Source organism: Gopherus evgoodei, chromosome 8 (genome assembly GCF_007399415.2).
Source record: "Gopherus evgoodei ecotype Sinaloan lineage chromosome 8, rGopEvg1_v1.p, whole genome shotgun sequence".
Lineage (NCBI taxonomy): Eukaryota > Metazoa > Chordata > Testudines > Testudinidae > Gopherus > Gopherus evgoodei.
This window is the reverse complement of record NC_044329.1, coordinates 771,732-792,474: the sequence shown is the minus strand read 5'-3', so window position 1 is coordinate 792,474 and position 20,743 is coordinate 771,732. Positions and strand designations below refer to the sequence as shown.

General features: G+C 57.3%; 2 protein-coding genes across 4 annotated transcripts in view; one reads left to right on the top strand and one right to left on the bottom strand.

Moving 5' to 3' along the window:
* The window catches only part of DBN1 (drebrin 1), a 34,887-nt gene extending 33,598 nt beyond the window's left edge, over window positions 1–1,289 (top strand). For all 3 annotated transcript variants that reach the window (XM_030573472.1, XM_030573471.1, XM_030573470.1), the window contains 2 exons: window positions 161–260; window positions 370–1,289. In XM_030573472.1, coding sequence (XP_030429332.1) covers window positions 161–260; window positions 370–440 — 171 coding nt within the window. In that variant the 3' untranslated portion in view covers window positions 441–1,289. The remainder of the gene's footprint in view (window positions 1–160; window positions 261–369) is intronic.
* An 881-nt stretch (window positions 1,290–2,170) lies between these two features.
* Window positions 2,171–9,543, bottom strand: PRR7 (proline rich 7, synaptic). Its single transcript, XM_030573855.1, has 3 exons — window positions 9,479–9,543; window positions 3,151–3,867; window positions 2,171–2,873 (listed from the first exon to the last, which is right to left on the bottom strand). The coding sequence occupies exons 2-3, from the start codon at window positions 3,443–3,445 to the stop codon at window positions 2,494–2,496; spliced, it is 675 nt and encodes a 224-aa protein (XP_030429715.1). The 5' UTR covers window positions 3,446–3,867; window positions 9,479–9,543; the 3' UTR covers window positions 2,171–2,493.
* Between the last annotated feature and the right edge of the window lie 11,200 nt (window positions 9,544–20,743).

The following is a 20,743-nucleotide window of genomic DNA, read 5'->3' as shown; positions in this document are numbered from 1 at the left end:
GGAGCTGCACGCAGGGTCGTGCCAGCTCCCGGTGCTGGCAAGCCCTGGGTCATGGCCAGGTGGTAAAGTGCCAGCTGGAACCAGTGTCCCTGCTGGCCGCTCACTCTGCTCTCGGCTCCTCCGTGCCTGCTGCTGATGGCAGCTCCGCTCTCCTTTCCAGGCCAGCGAGGGCTACTTCAGCCAGTCACAGGACGAAGAGTTCGGCCAGGTGGAGACGTCTGCCAAGACTCCTCCTGCTGTGTTCTACACCAAGCCCCCCGGTGAGTGGGGCAGCCCTGGGCATGTGGGGGGCAGCCCAGCACCCTGCTTTGCTCCCCCTTGAGGGGGGCACTGGGCTGCCTGGCACTAACACGTCCCACTCTCCCACAGAGATCGACATCACCTGCTGGGATGCCGACCCGGTGCCTGAGGACGAGGAGAGCTTTGGGGGCAGTGTCTAAGGCTGGGCCCTGTGCGTGTCAGAGCCCCGGGACCGCCACCGTGAGATCCCAGCAGTGCAAGACGGCCACAGGGAGGGGCCCAGCCCCATCCCTCTCCGTCTGCCTGTGCCCTGGGCCCGGTTGGACAGGCCAGCCCCATGGCACCCCTGCCCCCACAGGGAACTTCTACAGCTTTTCTCTCTCTCTCTCTCTCTCCTTTTTTAAAAGTTGTCTCCCTAGGAGCCATGTGGGTCCGCCCGCCCCCCTTCCCCCATAGCTCCGTGGTCCCCGACCCTGCTGCTCCTGCCTCTTTGCGTTGAGCTTGTATATTTCTGCGCACCCCTCAGCTCCCCCTACCCTGGTGCCCTGAGGGAGGCTGGGCAGCTGGTGCTCTGTGCATGGGGCAGGGGCCTCAATCGCCTCTCCCCTGCCGGCTCTGCCCAGAGCCCTGAGAACTTTGCACGAATCAAAAATAAATATGGCAATAAAATGACCCTGTGTGGATGTGGCTCTGGCTGGCTGCAGCCCCTCACTTCAGCTGCACCCCAAGGTGCTTGTCCAGCAGAGCCCCACCCCCAGAGGGGAAGGTGTTCCCCCTGCAGGTGTTAAGCACCCCTAGGGTGGGGTCTGGGAGAGAGCCAGTGCCAGGCTGCCTCTCCCTCCCTCCCTGCCTGAGGCTGTCTCAGCTGCAAGGACCCTGCCAGTCGCAGTAGGAGACCATGTGGTGACCCCCCCCCCGACTGTGAGCCCCCTGCACCTCCCCCCTCGCTTGGCCCCCTTCTCAAGTACAGTAACTGGTTTTTTTGAAAGCACAAATTGTGTATTGGCAACGTGCTAATGTATGTTAATAAATAAATTGCCTCCACCCTGGCCTGGGCTGAGCCTGGCTGCTTTCGGGGCTGGGGGGAGAGCAGCGAGCTGGGCTGGCGAGTGCATGGGGTGGGGGCAACCTGGCTCCAGCCCTGGCTGCAGGAGCTGGGGCCTGGGCACTGTGCTGTGACAGAGCCAGCCCAGAGCACCAGGGCCAGCTCTAGGCACCAGCGTTCTAAGTATGTGCTTGGGGCAGCACTCCGGCTTGGGGCACAAAAAGCTGGGAGCCAGCCCTGAGTGGAGGTGAGCTGGGGGGGGGGGGGCATGGGGAGAGCCACAGGCAGTAACCCTGGAGGGGAGGGCAGACAACCCCCACCCCCCGCTCACCTCTGCTCCACTGCTGCCTGCTCCCCCCTACCTCCCAGGCTTGCCAAGCAAATCAGCTGTTATGCAGGGGGAGAGGGGGGCAAAGCAGAGCAGCAGTGGTGCGCTCAGGGGAGCAGATAGAGTACAGGTGAGCTGTGGCAGTGGGGGCATGGGGAGGGCAGAGGAACTGCTTTTCCCCCCCCCCAATCACCTCTGCTCCATTGCCACTTGCTCTCCCTGAGTGCTGCTGCTCCGCTTCTCCCCCGTCCCTCCCAGAGGGGTTGGAGGGGAAATGCAGCACACCTGGGGGAGGAGGTGGGTCCGGGGACTTGGGGAACGGGTTGGAATGGGGCAGGGCCGGGGGGGGCCACAGGAAAACTTTTTTGCTTGGGGCAGCAAAAAACTTGGAGCCGGCCCCAACGAGCACCACACGGGGAGAGTGGGTCCTGGGGGGCTGTGCTCACCTGCTGAGCGGGATACTCCAGGCCCCATTGTGGAGGGCACGGTGGAGCCTGCCCCCAGTCCCCCCCACCCAGACAGCCTGGCTCTGCTTGGAATGAATCTGATGCCACAAACTTTTATTCTCGAACTGTAACAAACAAACTAGGAAAGAGCCCAGTGCAGGGCCTGCTTGGAGCCCCAGTCAGCACCAAGGGGGCCTGCAGGGAGCCACAGGGTAAGATGGGGACCAGCCCCTCACACACTGGCTGCAGCAGGTAGCACGTCACATTGTCCAGCCAGGGTTTGCGCTAGCCCTGAGGTGGGGCCCAGGGCCGGCTCCCAAGGGGAACGGGCGGCTTGAGCCCAGCTGCACCAGTGAGAGCACCAGGGCTCAGGCAGGCTCTGCTGCAGCCCCAGTCCATGCAGGCTCTAGTGTGGCACTCTGCCCAGCAGGCCCCTAAACCGCCGTAGTCCTGCCAAACAAGGGCATGGAGACAGGGAGGTGCCAGGCCCCAGGTTCATACGTGTCCCTGCTACTGAGCTCCGAGTCCATCCAGCTGGGGAACATGCGCTGGGCACGCTCAGCCTCCAGATAGAAGGCGGGGCCCTGGCTGGCAGAGTTGGGCACATGCAGGGCTGCGCCGTAAGCTCGGTCCAGGAAGAGGGGCTTGTAGCTGGGTGGCTGCTCCTGTTTCTCGGGGTGCTCGTGGCTCAGGAAGGGGGCGTTGATCTTGCGGTACAGCCCCCGCGTGTCCATGAGCACCTCGCTGTATGGCGGTGGCGGCTCAGCCATGAGCAGCGCCTCCTCGTAGCATGGGGGCTTGGACAGGTCCAACTCTGCAAGGCAAGGAGCAGACACACACTGAGTGAGGGGCCACACCAGGCTCGCCCACTTCCATGTGTAGATGGGGCCTGGACCACAGCCTCCATGAGGAGTGCAGGCCCCAGCCAGCCCGGGGGGTCAGGCTCCCTAGGGCACTTTGCTCTGGGACTGAGCACGGCCGGGGGCAGCAGGGGGGAGGCTGAGTGGCCAGCCCTGCCGCAGGCTCCCTGCCTTGGGAAAGCCCTGGCGGCGATGGGCCGGGCCTAGGGACTGGCACCGTGGGTCACTCACCGTGCCGGTAGCTCCAGGGCTGGGGGGGCAGGCCGGGGGGCTGGCGTGGCTCCATGCGCAGCCGGGGGGGGGTGGCCATGGCCATGCCGGGGGGGCTGCCTGAGTAGCCCTCATAGTGCAGCGGCTCCATCTCCAGCGCGCGCAGGTTCTGCTCCCGCAGCCGCTCCTCCTGCTGGCACTTCACGCGGCGTCGCAGGTAGCTGCAGAAGCAGCAGAGCAGCACGATGAGGCCCCAGATGAGCCAGAAGCCGGCGAAGCAGGTGAGGAAGGTGTAGGTGCCCTGGGACATCACCATGGTGGCTGGGCTGGGGGCCGGGGGTTCCCCTCAGCTGCAGGCAGGCAGGGCCCAGAGCACCACACTCCCGCTGCCCATCGCCTGTGCCCAGGTGCCAGTGCCGGCGGCTTGTCACTCGCTCAGGGCTGCCCCCGCGCGGCCTGCAGCTGTTGCCATGGCGCCCGCTCCAAGCGCTAGGGATGGATGGGAGGCAGAGCCGGGGGGGCGAGGTCCATGGGGTGGGGGCACTCAGGGGCGAGGGTCAGGGCCTGCCCTGCTCCCCAGGCACCAGGCAGGGACGACTGGGGGGGTGGGCACTTCGGAGGGGCTCATCCACCACAGGGATCTGCAGAGCCGCAGGCCAGGCTGGGTAGCCCCATCCAAACCAAGGGCACCCAGGCCAGCTCCTTCCCATCGCTGTGCCAAGCAGCCGGCGGCACCCCCTGCAGACAGACAGACAGACAGACAGACAGACCTGAGCATGGCGGGCACATCTTGCTTCCCAGTGACCCAGCTCAGGGTGGCCAGGCCGGCTCCCGGCTACAGCCATGTGGCTTCCCTCTGGCTGGGTCCCGCCCCCTACCAACCCCCACCCATTAGCCCAGGCCCCCTTCCCCAAAGGGCTGCATTCCTGTGTGCATAGCCAGGGTGCCATGCCTGCCCCCTGCCCTGCCCCAGACATCAAGGCCAGCTCAGCCTGGGCTATGGAGCCGTCTGCAGAAGCCAGCAGAGCCTGGTCTAAGGGAATTGGAAGGGAAGGGGGGCACCGGGCTTGCCAGCCTCCCAGGAAGGGCTGGGGTTGGCATGGCAACTAGCTGAAAGATTCTGGAAATGGAAGGCACTGCTTGTAGCTGGCAGCCCTGGATCCTGTCTGCTTGGGGATGGGGTGAGCTCCACCCCCCTTCTGCTGCTCACAGGTCACCGACGGAGCCAGGGAACTGGAAGGAGCTGGGTTAGAGAGTTTCCTTGGACCCCAGGATTCACCATGATGCCACAGGGCCTGGCAGCCTGGTCCTGACCAGGCCAGACAGCAGCAGCCACTGCTGCAGTGAAACATTTCTAAAGGGACAAGAAAGGATAATTTGCACTCAAGAGTTGTAAAAGAATAGGCTGAGGAGCGGCTGACTAATTGGTAAGATCTCATAATTCTTGGACAACGGGTAAGTCTCAGAGAAGGGGAAAAAAGCGTCTGTTGTGCCAATATTCTACAAGGGTAAGTGGGATGAGCCAGGTACCTATAGGCCAATTAGTCTGACATTGATCCTGGAGCAGATTTTCTATGATTTTGCCCAGGATCAATCAGTAAAGAACAAAGAGGCGAGCAGCATAACTAATGCCAATCCATCTGATTTCACAGAAAACGGGTCTCGTCAAACACACTGGGCATTGTTTTGAGTTTACAACCACAGTTAGTAAAGGTAACGTGACATGGCGGTTAGATTTCCGAGAGGCATTCAGTGGTAGCCCCGCAGGCCTCGTTACATTGCAACTAGATTCACTGATTGGGTTTGTATAGTGCCAGTTTTTAACGAAGCACAGATTACATGGACTAGAAACTGGCTGACAGATTCCCAAAGCAATTATCAATGGGGTATTTTCGTCCCCAGAGGCTGTCCCAGGGCAACCAGCCCCTTTAAGGCGGGGGAGGGGCTGGCGCACCCATGACTGATTACTTGGTGCCCGAATGGGTTTACGGGAAGACCCTGGCCCCTAAAGGGCAGCCACCAGCAGGGGAGGAGTGCTCTCTGTGGACTCCCCATCCCAGGGAGGGAAGGGGAAGAATGACCGAGAGCTGCTGAAAAGGCACCTGAAGGACACAGCTGGGGAAACTGAAAAACAGGCCCCGTAAGGAGGCCTGTGCAACCCCTGCGCTCACAGGGACAGAGCAAGCAGAACCTGGGAAGGGCTGAAAATTGGGCCGAATGGAGAGGCTGGGAGCTGCCAGAGCTCCGGGAGGAGGTGCTGTGCCCCGTGAGAGGCTGGTGGAGCAGAGACTTGCCTTTGGGTTTGCTTTATGTTAATGAACCAGTCCCCAAGGAAGCGGGTTGGTATTGCATGTAAGCCTCCATGGAGCATTCCTGGGAACCTGTGAAGGGGAAACTGAGGCTGGGTGCTGCAGAGCCACCCCTGGCCATAAGTGGGCAGTGAGAAGGCAGCCTGCCCTTTACATACATCTTGTTTCTAGAGGGGTCCCACAGGGGTCTGGTTTTAGCCAAAGGCTGGTCAGTATCATCCTCCGCGGTTGCTCTAAGTTTGCAGAGGACAAAAATTGTTGGCGTGGTAGCTGCTGCCAGGTCAGTTCTGCAGAGTGAGCCGCATCACACGGTAAAGTGGGCTCAGCTCCATGCCTGGAACCCAGAGCACAGGCCGCACTCCCAGGCTGGGGAACAGCACCTTGGAAAGCAGTGATGCAGCCCAGGACCTGGGGTCCGGACAAGCCTGCCCAAGGTGCACACCCAGCAGAATGCTCTCACTAGGAGGGCGAACATGATCCTTGGCTGTATGAGCAAGTAATCCCCACGTTACAGAAACGAAGGGCTGTAACCACCTTGATGTGTCACCGCGCCCAGCCCCCTGCACTGAAGCAGGACTAAGAAAAGCTGGACCCTCCCTTGCAGGTGTTTGTCCAACCTGCTCTTAAAACCCTCCAACGATGGGGATTTCACAACCTCCCCGGATGCCTGGGCCACAGATTAACCACTCTGAGAGTTAAGAAGTTTTCCTAATATCCAACCTCAATCTCCCAGGCTGCAGATGAAGCCCATCACTTCTTGTCCTGCCTTCAGTGACATGGAGAACAACCACTCAGTCCTCTTTAGAACAGCCCTTCCCAGAACTGGAAACTTATCAGGTACCCACCCCTCGGCCAGGTTCTTTTCTCCAGACTAAACGCCCAGTGTTTAACCCTTCCTCACAGGGCAGGGTGTCTAAACCTTGGCTCTTTTTTATTGCTCTCTTCTGGACTCCCTCCTACTGAGCCACATCTTCCCTAACGGCCGGCACCCAGAGCGGGACACGGCACTCCAGCTGGGGCCTCACCAGTGCTGAGCAGTTACCTCCTTTCTCTTCCATATGGCATTTCTATGAATACACTCCCAGGAGGATGACAGCCTTTTTTTTGCAACTGCATCATATTGTTCACTCATGTTCAATTTGCGATCCACTGTAACCTCAGCCCTTTTCAGCAGAGCTTTCACCACCAGTTATTCCCTCTTTTGTAGCTGGGCATTTGATTTTTCCTTCCTAAATGTAGTACTTTGCACTTGTCTTTATTTAATTTAATCTTATTGATTTCAGACCAATTCTTTAATTTGTCAAGGTTGTTTTGAACTCTAATCCTGTCCTCCAGAGTGCTTGCAGCCTCTCCCAGCTGGGTGTGGATGTTATAAGCACTCTCTCCACTCCATTACCCAAGTTATGAACGAAAACAGTGACTAGCACCAGACTCAGGACTGATGCCTGCACCAGCTCCGTCCTCCCAGTTTGATAGCGAACCACTGATAACTCCTCAGTGAGTCCGACTGTTCAGCCAGTTGTGCAGCCACCTTCTAGCAATTCCATCTAGCCTGCATTGCCCTGGTTTGCTCATGAGAATGTCAGGTGGGACTGTGTCACAAGCCTTGCTAAAATCAAGGTATCACGTCTACAGCTCCCCCCCATCCGCTGGTCCAGTGACCCCGTCAAAGAAGAAGATGAGGTTGGTTTGACATGATTTGTTCTTGACAAATCCACACTGGCTGTTCCTTATAACCTGTCATCCTCTAGGTGCTCACAAATGGATGGTTTAATCAATTGTTCCAGTATCTTTCCAGGTACTGAAGTCAGGCTCAGTGGTCTATAATTTCCTGGGTCCTCTTTGTTCCCGTCTGCCTTTCTCCAGTCCTCGGAATTCTCCAAGGCAATTAATTGCTAATGGTTCTGAGATGGGGACAGCTAGTTCCTTAGTACCCTTGGATGAACTTCCTCAGGCCCTGCTGACTGAAATCCATGAAACTTATGAAATATTCTCTAACCAGTAACTCTCTGCAGGACAAGGGAGGCAGTGTCACCTCTGTACACAGCCACAGTGAGACTGTTACTAGACGCGTGTCCAGTTCTGGGTGCCACACTTCCAACAGGATGCTGAGAACACTTGGAAAGGTGCCAAAGAGCATGAGCCCGTCTGGCAAACCTGCCCGACAGCGAGAGCTGGAGGATCAATTGTTTAGTTTACCAGGGGAAGTCAAGAGGTGACTAGATCACAGTCAGAGTTCCCACATGGCAGAAAGACTTGATGGGAGAGGGAACTTTACTCTGAGACAAAGGCAGAACTAGATCCACTGTCAGGAAGCTGAACAAAAATCAGTAGAAGTCAGGGTGTTTGTGTTTCAAATACAGTCAATGATGAACCCTTGCGTGCTGCAGGCAGGGACACTGAGGGGCTTCACAGTCAGACTGGCCCCTTTCTCTGCTCTAGCGCCGCTAGCAGGTGAGGAAATTCTCCGCTCTGTGTGCTGCTGGAACTCAGCACAGCTGGTTCTAACAGTCCACTCGGGCAGCAAGACTGACCAGAGCAATCCACTCCCCAGGCTCAAGCACTGCAGCCCCCCTAGCAATGGAGGAAGGAACCTCCCCCCAAACCATGTGAGGTTCTAGACCAGCCAGCCCCGGGGAGAGCACCTCAAAAACAGCACAAGCCCCATGGCTGCAGCTCCTTGCACAGGACGAGGGGCTCACTGGCTGCAAAGCTGCAGCAGACCCTCCTCTAACACAGTCAGCCATCACCAAGCCAGAACCTGCCCTGATCCCAGGAGCGTGACTGCGAGACTGGGCCAGATACTTTCTAGCTAGCATCTTGGGCCAACCCCAGGGCAAGAAAGAGATTCCATTCAAGGTGCAAGGAAAGCTGCTGAGGGGGAAACCTCCCAGGGCCTGTGGATCTTTCCTGTGTTTCTAGAGGGAACATCCCCTGCCAGCAAACGCACACTGGAGTGTGTCAGAGCCCAGCTGGGCTCTGAGCTCAAGGGAGATCTCTGGCACCAGGCACAGATGTGGCCATAGGAGGCCCCGACTTGGAGCAGTGTTGGCCCTAACAGGTTGTTAGGTGCTGGCCAGAAAGTAGGGGCAGGGAGCTATCCTACACTCCGGAGTGTTCATCCTGCCCCCCTCCAGGGCCCAGCCGCAATCCCCCTCCAGGGCCAAGCAGCAGCACCTGCCCAGCTAGGCCAATGCCTCCACGGCACCAGCATGGGGGAGGTTTAACTGCACCTAAAGCCATTCCAAGAGGCGTCCCCTGCCTGGACTCCCCCGCCTGGAGCCGGCACCCTTGGGGCACACAAGTAGCAGCATGCAACCAGCCCTGGTTAGCAATGGGCAAAGCTGGCTCCAGGACAGGGCCTAAACCTCATACCCTGCCTGCAGCCCAAGCAGGCTCCTTCCCGGGGCGCGTGGGGTGGGGCTGGAAGTCAGGGGAAAGCCATGACCACGCTGAAGAAGGGCTGGGCTCGAAATGACCATGTGCACTGGGCACGTGGTGCACTGGGGCAAGGGCAGTGCCAGTGCAGGCAACAGAGCCTCGAACCAGCGCCTGGGCATGGGGTCCAGCACAGCCCGAAACTGACCCAGGCACCTGCAAGGCCAAAGGAAGCGGGAAGGGGGGCACTGCAGGGGAGGGCTGGCACCCTGGGGCTCGGCGTGGTCGGGGGGGCAGGCTCCCTGGAGGCTCTGGGGGCTGGTGGTGCCCCAGGATTAGGAGGGGGGGAGGGCTGGCTCCCTGGAGGCTCGGGGGCTGCGGTGCGGAGCCGCCGCGGGTCCTGCTGGGCGCGGGCCGGATCAGGCCCGGGCTGCGGGACCCCAGGGCCCGACTGCAGCCCCCCGGGAGCGGAGCACGTGGCCGGGCCGGGGAGGGGGGGTCTGTGTCCCAGCCCCGCTCGCCCCCGGCTCGTGCACGTGCGGCCTCCGCGCAGCTCAGGGACCCGCGCGCCCGCACCCAGCCGGGCACGCGCGGGGCCGGCTCCCCCCCCCCCGCCTCCGTAGCCGGGCGCGCGCTCAGCCCCCCCCCCGCACCCCAGTTACCGGATGCGCCGAGTCTCAGCGTCGGGCGGCCCCGATCCCGCCGGGCGATCGCGCACGTGGAGCGCCGCACTCAGGCCAGGCCCCGCCGGGCGGCCGCTGCCCCGCGCCCCGCCGTGGAGGCGGCCCCGGGCCCCTTTGTCTGCCGAGCGCTCCCCGGCTCTGCCCGGCTCTGTTCGGCGCTCGCCGGGCCCCGCCCGCCGCTGGCCCCTCCCCCGGCCGCCCCCCGCGGCCGGGGGTGGGACCGGCTGCGCCTGCGCCCCCCCCCCCCCCGGAACCGGCCCGGGATCCCCAACCTGGCACTGCCCGCCGGTTCCAGGGACCCTCACCCGCGCTGCTGGAGAGCGAACCCAGGAGTCCGGGTTCCCAGCCTCCCCCACTGCTCTCCCAGAGCCGGGAAAGACCCCAGGAATCCGGGCTCTCAGCGCCCCCTCCCTCGCCCCCGCGCCACCCCTCTTTTCCCAGAGCCGAGAAGAGAACCCAGGAGTCCGGGCGCCCAGCCCCCCCCCCCCAACCGGGGAGAGACCCCAAGTGTCCTGCCACCCCCTCCCTTCCATTATTTGCCCCCTACTGTGTCCAAGCCCAGCCCTCACCCGCGCGGCTTGAGAGCAGGGCTCTGGGGCACAGAGGTTCCTGCCCAGTGGATTAAGGGGAAACTCTGGCCCCCTAAGAGGCTCCAGGGAGGGGCAGGCCAGGGCTTGGCCTAGAGTGAGGCCAGACGAGTCACCTGGGGGCGGGGGAGGGATGTGCCATGAGGATGCACTGCCCATGTGTGGCATAGATGTGATGCCAGGTGAGGCGAGGCTCCGGGGTGGGTGTCGGGAGCTGGCACTGGGGTGCCACCCAGTATTGAGCTGTCTCTCAGCAGCTACTTTGCTGCCTGGGCAAGGCTGGCCGGGGCGGGGCTGGGGGGGCATGGGGCAGAGCCTGCTGCTGCCCCCCCCCCCGTGCTTGCCGCAGACTGACAGCTGCCAATCCGGACTGCAGCGCTGCCCAGGGGGCCCATGGCAGGAACACTGCACCTGGCAGCCACTCTGCGCTGTTGTCATGGTGACAGCACGGGGGACACACACAACGCTGCCACGTAATTGAATGTGTCGTTCTCTGACAGAGCCCTGGGAGTGAGCAGGGACAGGCCAGTCAGCGCCCGGACATTTAAACAGCCGCTGGCCCCCGTGGGACTCGCATTCCAGAGACGTTAGCCCCAGGCAAGAGAGATGCCTCACCCCCGGGGCAAGGCGGCAGAGATGGCCTGCATGGATGGTGGTAGAGGGGGCTCGGGGAGTTGGGGAGCAGAGATTGGGAAGGGGGCTCGCCCCAGAGAGCCTATGAGATCTCCTGCCAGCTGGTGAGGTCCCACTGCCCAGCCTGCGGCTATCCAGGCACAGGGGCTGGCACTCACCAGCAAACGGGCCCAGCGGCTTGGCACTGCCTGACACATGCCCAGCCCGTGAGCCGGAGCCTGTGTGCTGAGATGCTTGCGCTGGCCCAGGGCCGGAGTGGGGCCAGCTTGGTCTCCCCGTGCTGGGGCTGGCTCAAGCAGCCCCACCTTGTGCCCTTGCTGCCTGTGTGTGACCCTCTCGGTCCAACCCCATTGGGGACCAGCTGTGGTGCAGGGCTGCCCTGCAGCAGGGGTGTTCTCCAGGAGGCCTCATCTCTCTGCCAGCTGCCCCCGTGTCAGCCATGGAGACTGCCCCACAAGCCCCCCGCTAAATCACAGTCAGCTGGCTGAGGCTCCCAGTCCCAGGCTTCCTTGGACTCAGGCCAGAGCATTTAACCACCCCAGGGGCAGAGCCCTCCAGCCCCAAGCCATTACAGCTGCCTGGCTGTTCCCTTCCTACATCAGCCCCTTGCTACTCCCATGTCTGTTGGCCTGTCAGTAAGCTACCCCCCGCCCCCCCCCGCCCTCTCCTTGCCAGGCCAGAGCGTCTGGCCCCAAGTCAACCCAGGAGCTGTAGTGTAAGTTCCATGGTTGCTCAGGAAGGGCCACGAACTGACCCGGTCCTCCCAGGGTGACTGGCTGTCCCCTCCATGCTGTTCCCTCCAGGACCTTCTGCTCCAAATTGCATTGGCCTGGGCTTCTGCCATGTTGTACTGCAGGTGGCTGCCCTCCCTGCCCTCTGCTCCCGGGCCAGGGAGCTGCCTGGGGTCATGTCCCAGCAGTTACTGTGGTGTCTCTCCAGGCAGACTCTCTGGCTGGTTCTGGGACTTACAGGAACCATTAGAATATTTCTGAGGGCAGGGGCATGGGACAGGTCATGCAGGGCAAGGGGCTGGAGGCACTTGGGACAATGGTGAGTGCCTGACTCTCTCTTCCTCAGGCCAGAGGGGAGGCGCAGGTCCCATGGATGGGTATTGGCAGAGGCATTATTGGGGGGGCAGGAGAGCCCTTCCTGTGACTCAGCTCCTTTGTGAACCAGGCCTTGCCCCCTGGAATGGGACTCACGCTGCCACTTCCAGGGCCTGGGCAGTGGGAGAGCAGCTTACTGGATTGGCACATGCCCCGGCCACAGCTGGATTTCCCCTTCCCCTGAAGAGAGCCTGGCTCAAGTCAGGGGGACACGGGGCCCATTGCCAGCAGCAGGTAGGCTCAGTCCTGACTGCCTAGCTTCTGCAGCCAGCTCTCTCTGCAACAGCAGCTCCACTGCTCTGAAACCACCAGCCCAAGCAGGGCCCTCCTCCCACAGCACTGCTCTGGCCCTTGCTCACTAGAATGGGGAATTTGGCTGCTGAGATGGAATCTCAGAGCGGTCTCCCATGCTGGAGCTCAGCCTGGCCCAGTTGCAAGGCTGCCAGCAAGCGCAGTTTTCCTGGAGCTGTGGCATGGCCCAGCCAGCAGTGATGCAAGGTGGGAGGAACTCACTGCCTCTGTTCCAGGCAGGGTTATTCACCTACTCCAAGGCTGCTCTGGGCTGGTGGGCAAGAGACCAGGGCTAGAGCTGGCCAGAACCCTCCAGGGCCAGGCCAAGAACACACCCATCATTGCAAGGCAGAGCGGCAGCACAGACTCCAACTCCCCCAAATACGCCCAGAAAGTGGAGGGTGGAAAGAGTCAAAAAGCTGCTGCCAGGCACACAGTTGGTTGGGGAGGAGCTGTTATCCTAGCAACAGCTGAGAGCATCATTCACCCCTTAAAACTGCTTTGCTATGTTGCCTCCCTCGTTTATGGAAGGGAAAGGGGGGTGCAGCGGGTATGTGAAGGCAGAACCACTCTGCGTGCCCAGGCCAGCCTTGGAGGAGTCACATGCTCACTGTTCTAGCTGAACTGGCCCAAGCCACCCCTGGCCTAGGGTCCAGCCCCCTGCACCCGGTTAGCTCAGCCCAGGCTCTGGGCCCTGGAGGTGAGGAAAACCCTGTCCTCCCTCTGCTGATGCAGCTTAGAGCCTGCTAGCTCTGATATATGCCCCGTGCTCCAGGTTTTACAGGGATGGCTAGCAGGGATTCAGCAGCTGTAGGAGCCTGGGTCTCCCCAGCACCACCCCACTGGGACTAGCTCACGTACAGGCCTGCAGTCCACTAGCCCAGGCTCCTGCCCGCTGCTCCTAGTGCTCAGCTCAGCCATGAACACTCAGGCTGCCCAAACCCATTGGCTAGGCACCCCTGCTCCTCTCAGCCAGGCAGCAGCCTGCAAGGGGCTGATGCCGGGGCAGCCCTGCTCCCAGATCGAACCCACGTGGCTTTTCCCAAGGAGCCAGAGACGGGGTGGAGAACCAGCCCCAGCCACGGCTTGGCATCGTCTCAGCTGCCAGCCACAGTGGGGCGCGTAGCCCCTGAGGGCACGCAGAGACTCCATTTGGGCTGGACAGCTTTGGGGAAGGTGGCCGCGAGGGGGCAGGGCCCCTCCTGCAGGACTGGGGGATTTGGTTCTTCAGGCTGCAGCAGAGAAAATTCCTGGGATTTTAACAGATGCTCCTTTTCCTGGCGAGAAAGCACTACCTTTGCCTGTTCCCATGGCAACGGTTCCCAAGCTAACAAACGGCGCTTGCCGTTCTCAGGCATGTGCAGTGCAGCTGTGGCAGCCAGGGACTGAGCAGAGCAGCAAGAGGCTCTGAAGGGACAGGACCCTGCAGAGTACCAGCACCAGCTAGCAGCAGGCAGAGGGTCCATCCCCTCCCCAGCCAGACCCAGTACCACCTAAGCAAGACACATCAGGCTGCAAGCAGCACCAGCCTCCTGAGCCTTCCCGTGGGTGGCCTGTTTCCCCCACTCCCAGCCGCAGCCAAAGGAATGGGGCTAGCCCAGTGCAAGCTCTGCCAGGACACCTGCCATGCAGGTGCTGCTCTTGCAAACTCTGGAAAGAGAAGACATTCCAGCTTAGAACCCACATACGCAAGGGTCAAAGCACATCTCCCCTGACCCCACAGCGCTGGAGCAAGATACAGCCACACCAGGCTAGGGGCTGCAGGTGGCTTTATGGGCAGAGCAATGGCCTCTGCCCCAGGCAGCCACATCTCCCCTGCTACAGCAGGTATGACTATGGGAGGTATTACAGCCACGGTGCACTCCGAGAAGGCAGAGTGGGCTGCTCAGTTCTGAATACCTTAAAGACAGCCTTGTTCCCAGAATGCATCAAGAAGAAATGGACTCAGGGACTTTGCCATCTAGCTAAAGCAAGGCACCATGCACCAGGGCATCCAGGTGCCAACATGTGAGTAGTAGGGCTGTATCAGAGGGAAAGGGAGGCAATTGAGCGGCGTCCTCCTGTGGCTGGAAGAGTTTGACAGTAATGAGTTCCACAGTAAAATACAAAGGGAAGGGTCCGTGTTAACCAGCATATTTCATAAAAGACAACAGGCATTTCTCAGGGGCTTGGGTAAAAAAGCCCCTCCATGGTGGTTGAAAATAAATCAGCCCGGGGTGGGGGGGGGGAATACGGGATGTGACTCTAAGCAGATTTGGATGGGATTAGATTTCACCAGATGCGTAAAAACCAAAAAAGTCTCAACTGAGAAAGAAAGAGAGAAAAAAAAATCTGGTTTATAGGGAAGGTGAAAGCAGCTATAGAAACAACCCCCAATCTCTAACAGTGGGGAGAAAGGGGAAGTGGAGGGTAATGAATACAGATCGGATGCTAGGAACTGCAGGAAGTTGAGAAGAGAATCAAAAGGACACAAGGCAAAAATCTAAGGCCAGCAGCGTTACGGTCAATAAGGAGTTTGTAAAGTATATTAGGAACAAAATGATGAAAATCCGAACACTGGGATTGGTGCATGGTAGAATTGTCAATAATGATGCAGTAAAGACGTATTCAATACATTCTGCTGGTCTATAGTGGAGGGGGAAGCAGATGATATAGTCATCTAACTGAAAGGTCTCAACATATAATTGTAAACAGGGAATCATCATTATTAAATGCACAACTGCCACTAATTGCGATGCAAAAGAAACATAGGCCAATACAGCACCCCCAGTAGCTCTTTGATGGCCTGAAAAGCAAAAAGAAATCCTACAAAATGTGGAAACATGGGCAAATTGCTAAGGAGGAGCACCAAAGACTAGTAGAAGCACATTGGGGGAAAAATCAGAAAGGCTAAAGGTACAAAATGAGTTACACCTAGCCAAGAACACAGAAGGCAATAAGAAGAGGTTATTTAACTACATTAGGAGCAAGAGAAAGATAAAGCACGTGTCCTTTACTCAGTGGAGAAGAACTATAACAGATAACTTTAGGAAGTCTGCAGCATTTAATGCCTATTTTGATTTCAGTCCTCACTAAAAAGGTTACTTGTCCTGAGTACCTGGTTGCCCTAAATGACGACAAGGGGAGAATGCAAGCCAAACTAGGGAAAGGACACATTACAGACTGTTTAAAATACTTAAGGAGCTAGCCAGGTCTAGACTCTTTAGGCTGGGATGAGGTGCTCAGCCCACATCTTGAGAGAGAAGATGAGGGCAGCATGGAAGACTGACTGCTGGACAAGGAGACAATCAAAACAAATCAGGATACAGGCTTCCCTCAGCCATGCAGGGACTATTGGGACAACCCTGGATTTGTCTTGCCTGATCTTGTTCCTCACTTTTAGAATCAGAGATATTGGGGGAAACATGTAATACAGGCCCTTCATCCAAGGAAGGAGAAATGCATCTTCCAAAGACTGAAGGCCTAGGCCCCTGGAACAGAACAGATGACACTTCCTGTTTGTGGCTGAATCAAGCAGATCCACCTCAGGACATTCCCACATTCAAATGAGTCATCTAGGGTCTGTGTGTGTGTGTGGGGGGGGTCCAACTCCCATTCTCTGTCTTGGGAAAAGCATCTGCTGTGAACATCGGTGTGGTGGTGTGTGCTCCAGGAATGCACATTGCTGAAACGTGAACACGATGGTCTATGCACCCATTCCATAACTGTATTGTTTCACCAGCCAGAGGGGATCCTGTGCCACCCTGCCAGTTGATGTGAAACACACATGCCACATTGGCAAGATCTTGCCAGACTTCCCTCCAACGAGAGGGAGAAAGTGGAGACAGGCATTTCTGACTGCAGCATGATGTGGAGACCGATCCCTTGAGGTGATGGCTGTTATGGGTTTGGTTAAACGTGTTTAAAAACAGGGGGTGTAACCAGCACCCTTCATTAAAGATAGCTGAGACAGGTGAATAGCATTTACTGGACTAGCTTCTGGTGATGGAGGGGACAAGCTTTCAAATTTCACAGCACTCTTCCTCAGGGCTGGAGAAAGCCAGACCTGAGAAAAGCTCTGTGCGGCTCACAAGCGTGTCGCTTCCACCAAAAGAAGTCGGTCCAATTAAAGGTATTACCTCACCAACCTTCTCTCTCTCAGCCTGGGACCAACAATTTAAGATAGTTGTAAAAAGCATTAAACTCCTTTATGTAACCCAGGATCTGAACCCACAGGCAGAGGAAATTTCAGGGGCTATGTTTCGTGAAGGTTTGTGTCTCTGTGATAGAAACAGCAAGAAAGCCCAGAGAAGCTGAGAGAAGGCAGAAAAGCAGCAAGGGCAGCATGGCCATGTAAGAGCAAGAGCTTTTGGGCCACATGCTAGTTAAAAGAGCCTTTAAACTATGAGCAAAGAAACTAACACCCGATTGATTCCTCCTGTGTTAGGGAAACAGGACATTGTAAACAAACACCTGATGCCATCATCAATCTCTCCTGGTCATTGGAAACGACCTGCAGCGCACAGAATGGGCTAACCACTTGGGTCAACACAGGAGGAGGTAGGCTGCTGTCACCCACGGGGAAGTGCTCACTGGCAGATAGGCACCATCTAGGATCGATTCTGTTACTGGTCCCTCAGTGAAGCATTTCCAAGAGTTTTCAGTTTTTTGTTTTTAAATGTAACTGCAACTTGGAAGCCCAGGGCTTGTAGGTGTAATGAAGGACAAGGAGTTCTTGGCAAAGAGTAATTTGCAACTGTGTTTCAAAGTTTTTATTGGGGAATTTCTTAAAAAAAAAAAAAAAAGGCCAAGAAAACCAGTGCTGCTCTCCGCAGATAGCGAGTAATTTCCTGTATGGAAAGGGGCTCTAGGTGTCACATTTGGTACCCAAACGCTTCCTCTCTCCCTTGCTATATTACTGCTGAACAACAATTTGGAAAATTAGGTCTTGAACGCTTCTTAAAATTCACAGAGCACAGCCTCCGCCTGGCAGAGCTCAGCGAGGCTGGGAGGAGCCTGGAGATTTGCACGTGCTCCCACGTTGCTGGCAGAGCTAAATTAAACTGTCCAGCCTTTCAATACTGGCATCTCACCAACCACCTAGTCCCACACCTCCACTTTGAATGCAACAGCATAGAGCCAGAGTTGCCATTACCACACTAAGTTATGAGAGATGATATTAAAAAGTCACATCTCCCTCAAACTCTCCTTCCTTCCCTGTGCTGTAGCCACACAGCCTTGCTCACCTCAAAATCTCTCTGCTTGCAGGAGCCCCCCCAAAAAACCCACACCTCAGCAGGCAGGACCTGTTGTGAAGTTACAGGGCATCTGGCATGGGTAAAGCCATGCTCTAATAATGGAGTCACTCAGCCCATTCCCATGGGAACACCCTCAAACTCTGGCTTCAGCACTGAAAACCTGCTGCCACCCCCCAGCTCAGGCATAACACAGGCCTGGAAACAGGAGCTTTGCTGCTTACAGCCCTAAACAGGAAGCCCTAATCCTTTGCATCACCTGACGTCACACCCATCACCCCAGCATCCAAGGTGATGTCAGAACCAGAATGATGGCTTGCGACTGGAACGCAACAGCAGGTGAAGTTGTCAGAGAAGAACACTGCGCTCCCTGCCAACAGCCAGAAAAGGGGCATGCCATGGTGCCCGAGGCATGCAGGGTCCTGCCCCTTGAGGGGCACCATGTGAGGCACAAAGCAAGTAGGGGACAGCCTCTGGCACTTGTCCACCCCAGGTTATCATCAGGTGACAGTGGGGGCAGACTGTTCTCTCCAGGCAGGTGCCATTCCTCCACAGGCTGTCAGCTACTCTGACCTGGCCTGGTGATGCCCCCCCCCACTGGAAACCCCACCCCCAACTCATGGACGGCAGAACCAGCCTTGGAGCTGGCTACTGACTCCAGTGTCAGCTCTCAGTAATATCTGAAGGGCGGAGCTGGGACTCTGTGAGAAAGGGCTCTGCCTGCCCTGCCCTCCGCACACAGAAGTTCCCTGTGTGCCCAGGCAGTTCTCTGAGCTACTTCATCACAGCCTGGAGTGGGGCTGGGACCCACCCACAGTGCCTATTTCTTCTAAGGAACAGAGGGGAGAGACATGGCCCCACCATCAGCGTGCTCTGTAGTGGGAGGGCAGCAGCTATAGGGCTTGTTAAAGCACCTAGGAACAGTGCTTTTAGCCAGTGGTTCCAAGTAGGAGCCTAGTAACACCCTGAGGGGGCACACGCTGGAACAGTGGCTAGGAGAATATGCTTGTGGTTCATTCCAAGTGTCTGGAATCCAACTAGAAAAAGGGACAAACACAGCCCACTCCAGCTGGCAGTGCAAAACTGATTTAACTTACCCCTCCCACTCCCTTAAACATGCCCCAGCCCCCTGCTGTCACACCAGCCTGCAGCACGTGCAGCCCAAACATGCCGAGGAGGAAAGCAACACTAGAATGGCTCCAGTAATTGCTAAAGTGCTACAACAAACCCTGGCTTTCGTACTCAACTGCCCATAGGCCACAGCTTGGCAGAGCAGATGCCACGGCAGGGCAAGTGGCTCCTGCTAGGCGCCACTAAAGGGACACCAAATACCTGGCTGACAAGCCCCAATGCCTGCACCAGCACCACAGGAGGAGCTAAGCACCATTGTTCACAGCTTCAGCGTTTCCTTGGTGTACCTGACAGCACTTTGGTGGAGCCGGGTCTGCGCTTCCCCCGGCACATGGGGCTGCCACAGCAATGGGGTGTGGACAACCAGCTTCTAAATGTAAGAAAATGCAACAGTAAAACCACAGACTTCAGCAGTTGTGGAGGGAGGGGATGCACTGAGGGCAGGAGGGATTAAAGAGCAAGTGGATGTGGGGAGCGTAAAGGCTGATGGGAGGCAGAGGGGGCAGTGAATGGAGGGCAGAATGAGGGCACCCTGCACAGGCCCTGGAATTGCTTTTCAAGCTCATTTGCTGATCCTGACTAGCACTGCAGCTGATGGAGGCCTAGCCTGTGCTTGCAGATAGGTAATCCCAGCTCCAGCACATTGAGAGGGGCTGGAGCACATCAGATAGCAGAGGTGGGTGTTACAGCTAAGCATCCACAAGGGCACCAATTCAGAGCAAACCCTGGTACACAGCCACCCTCCCCTGCTAGAGATATACCCATCTCCTAGAACTGGAAGGAACCTTCAAGGTCACAGAGTCCAGCCCCCTGTCTTCACTAGCAGGACCAAGTACTGATTTTGCCCCAGTTCCCTAAATGACCCCCCTCAAGGACTGAATTCACAACCCTGGGTTTAGCATGCCAGTGCTCACACCACTGAGCTATCCAGGCTGCAGGGCACAGGTTAGATTCCCTTTTCTAGGGCCTCAGCAGGAGCGTGCCTTCAGTTTCCAGCACAGGGGCAAGTCCCCCTTCAGCCAGACAGTACTAGCCCCCAGCCATTCCCAGTCCAGATGGCGCTGGTCCAGCAGCAGGATTTGACTGGGGCTATTGGAGGGGGTTCCCAGGGAGAAACACTTTCTCTGCCTGCAAGACCCTTCTCTGCCCCCGAGATAGGAGAGTACCTGCACAGCCACGTTCCCTGTGGTTTTGGGCCCTGTGCTGAGGATAAGCCAGCCACTGTGTTCTCCCTCCACAACCCCAGGGAAGCCAGTCCCACATACCCCTCTGGCGATCAAGCCACTACCCCCTTTCAGCTGCCTTCCTTTCTGTAGAGTGGCCAACACTCCCTACTGGTTGGACGGGGCTAAGCATCTGAGAGCCCCACATGCAGCTCAGACAAGCTGGCTGGGAGCACCCAAAAATCAGTCCCAAGGCCCCCAGTGAGGGGACGTTGCAGATGAGCTGCTAGAGACTGACTCAGATGGAGGAAGAAGGGATCCTGGTTTCGGATTGGCATCACCCAATGCACAGAGCTTGGGCTGTGGGGGAGCCAGGCCCCACCGGCAGAGCTACACCCAGGATTCCTGGGGAGCATGGGTGCAGCAGGGAGACGAACATGACTGGCAGGTGGATATTCAGGCCTGTCTGAAAAGGCCTATACTTCAAGAATTTAGGTGTATTCTTATCACTTAGCCAGTTATAGAGATATAAAAGAAAGAATAAAAAAATCACTGTCTGTCTGTGTAATGGCCTTCTCTTACTGTGACAGTGTGAGGCCTGGTTCTTCAGGTAAGCAGCAGAGGCCAGCCATAGACTGGGAAGTGTATGGTCACATCCTCACATTCCAAACTAGCCATATTGAAATAAGGCAGTCTGGGGCTGTTAGGAAGGTGATTCCATCTATCACCTCCAGAGAAAGGGAAGAGCCTAAAACATGTAAAAGGAAATTTAGTTTGACAGTTTTCTGTCTGGCAAGAACTCACTTAATCAATAGACACAGCTGGGAAATCCTTATGTCTTTATAGATGTTGTTGTAAAACCCTTTTGTCTGTATCGATGTAATTGTGAAATCCTCACTTCTGTATTGTTTTGTATGTTTATTTGCATGGTCTCTGGTTCTGTGATTGTTTCTGTCTGCTGTATAATTAATTTTGCTGGGTGTAAACGAATTAAGGTGGTGGGATATAATTGGGTAGCTAATCATGTTACAATACATTAGGATTGGTTAGGTAACTTTGAGTAGAATGATTGGTTAAGATAGAGCTAAGAATATTACTA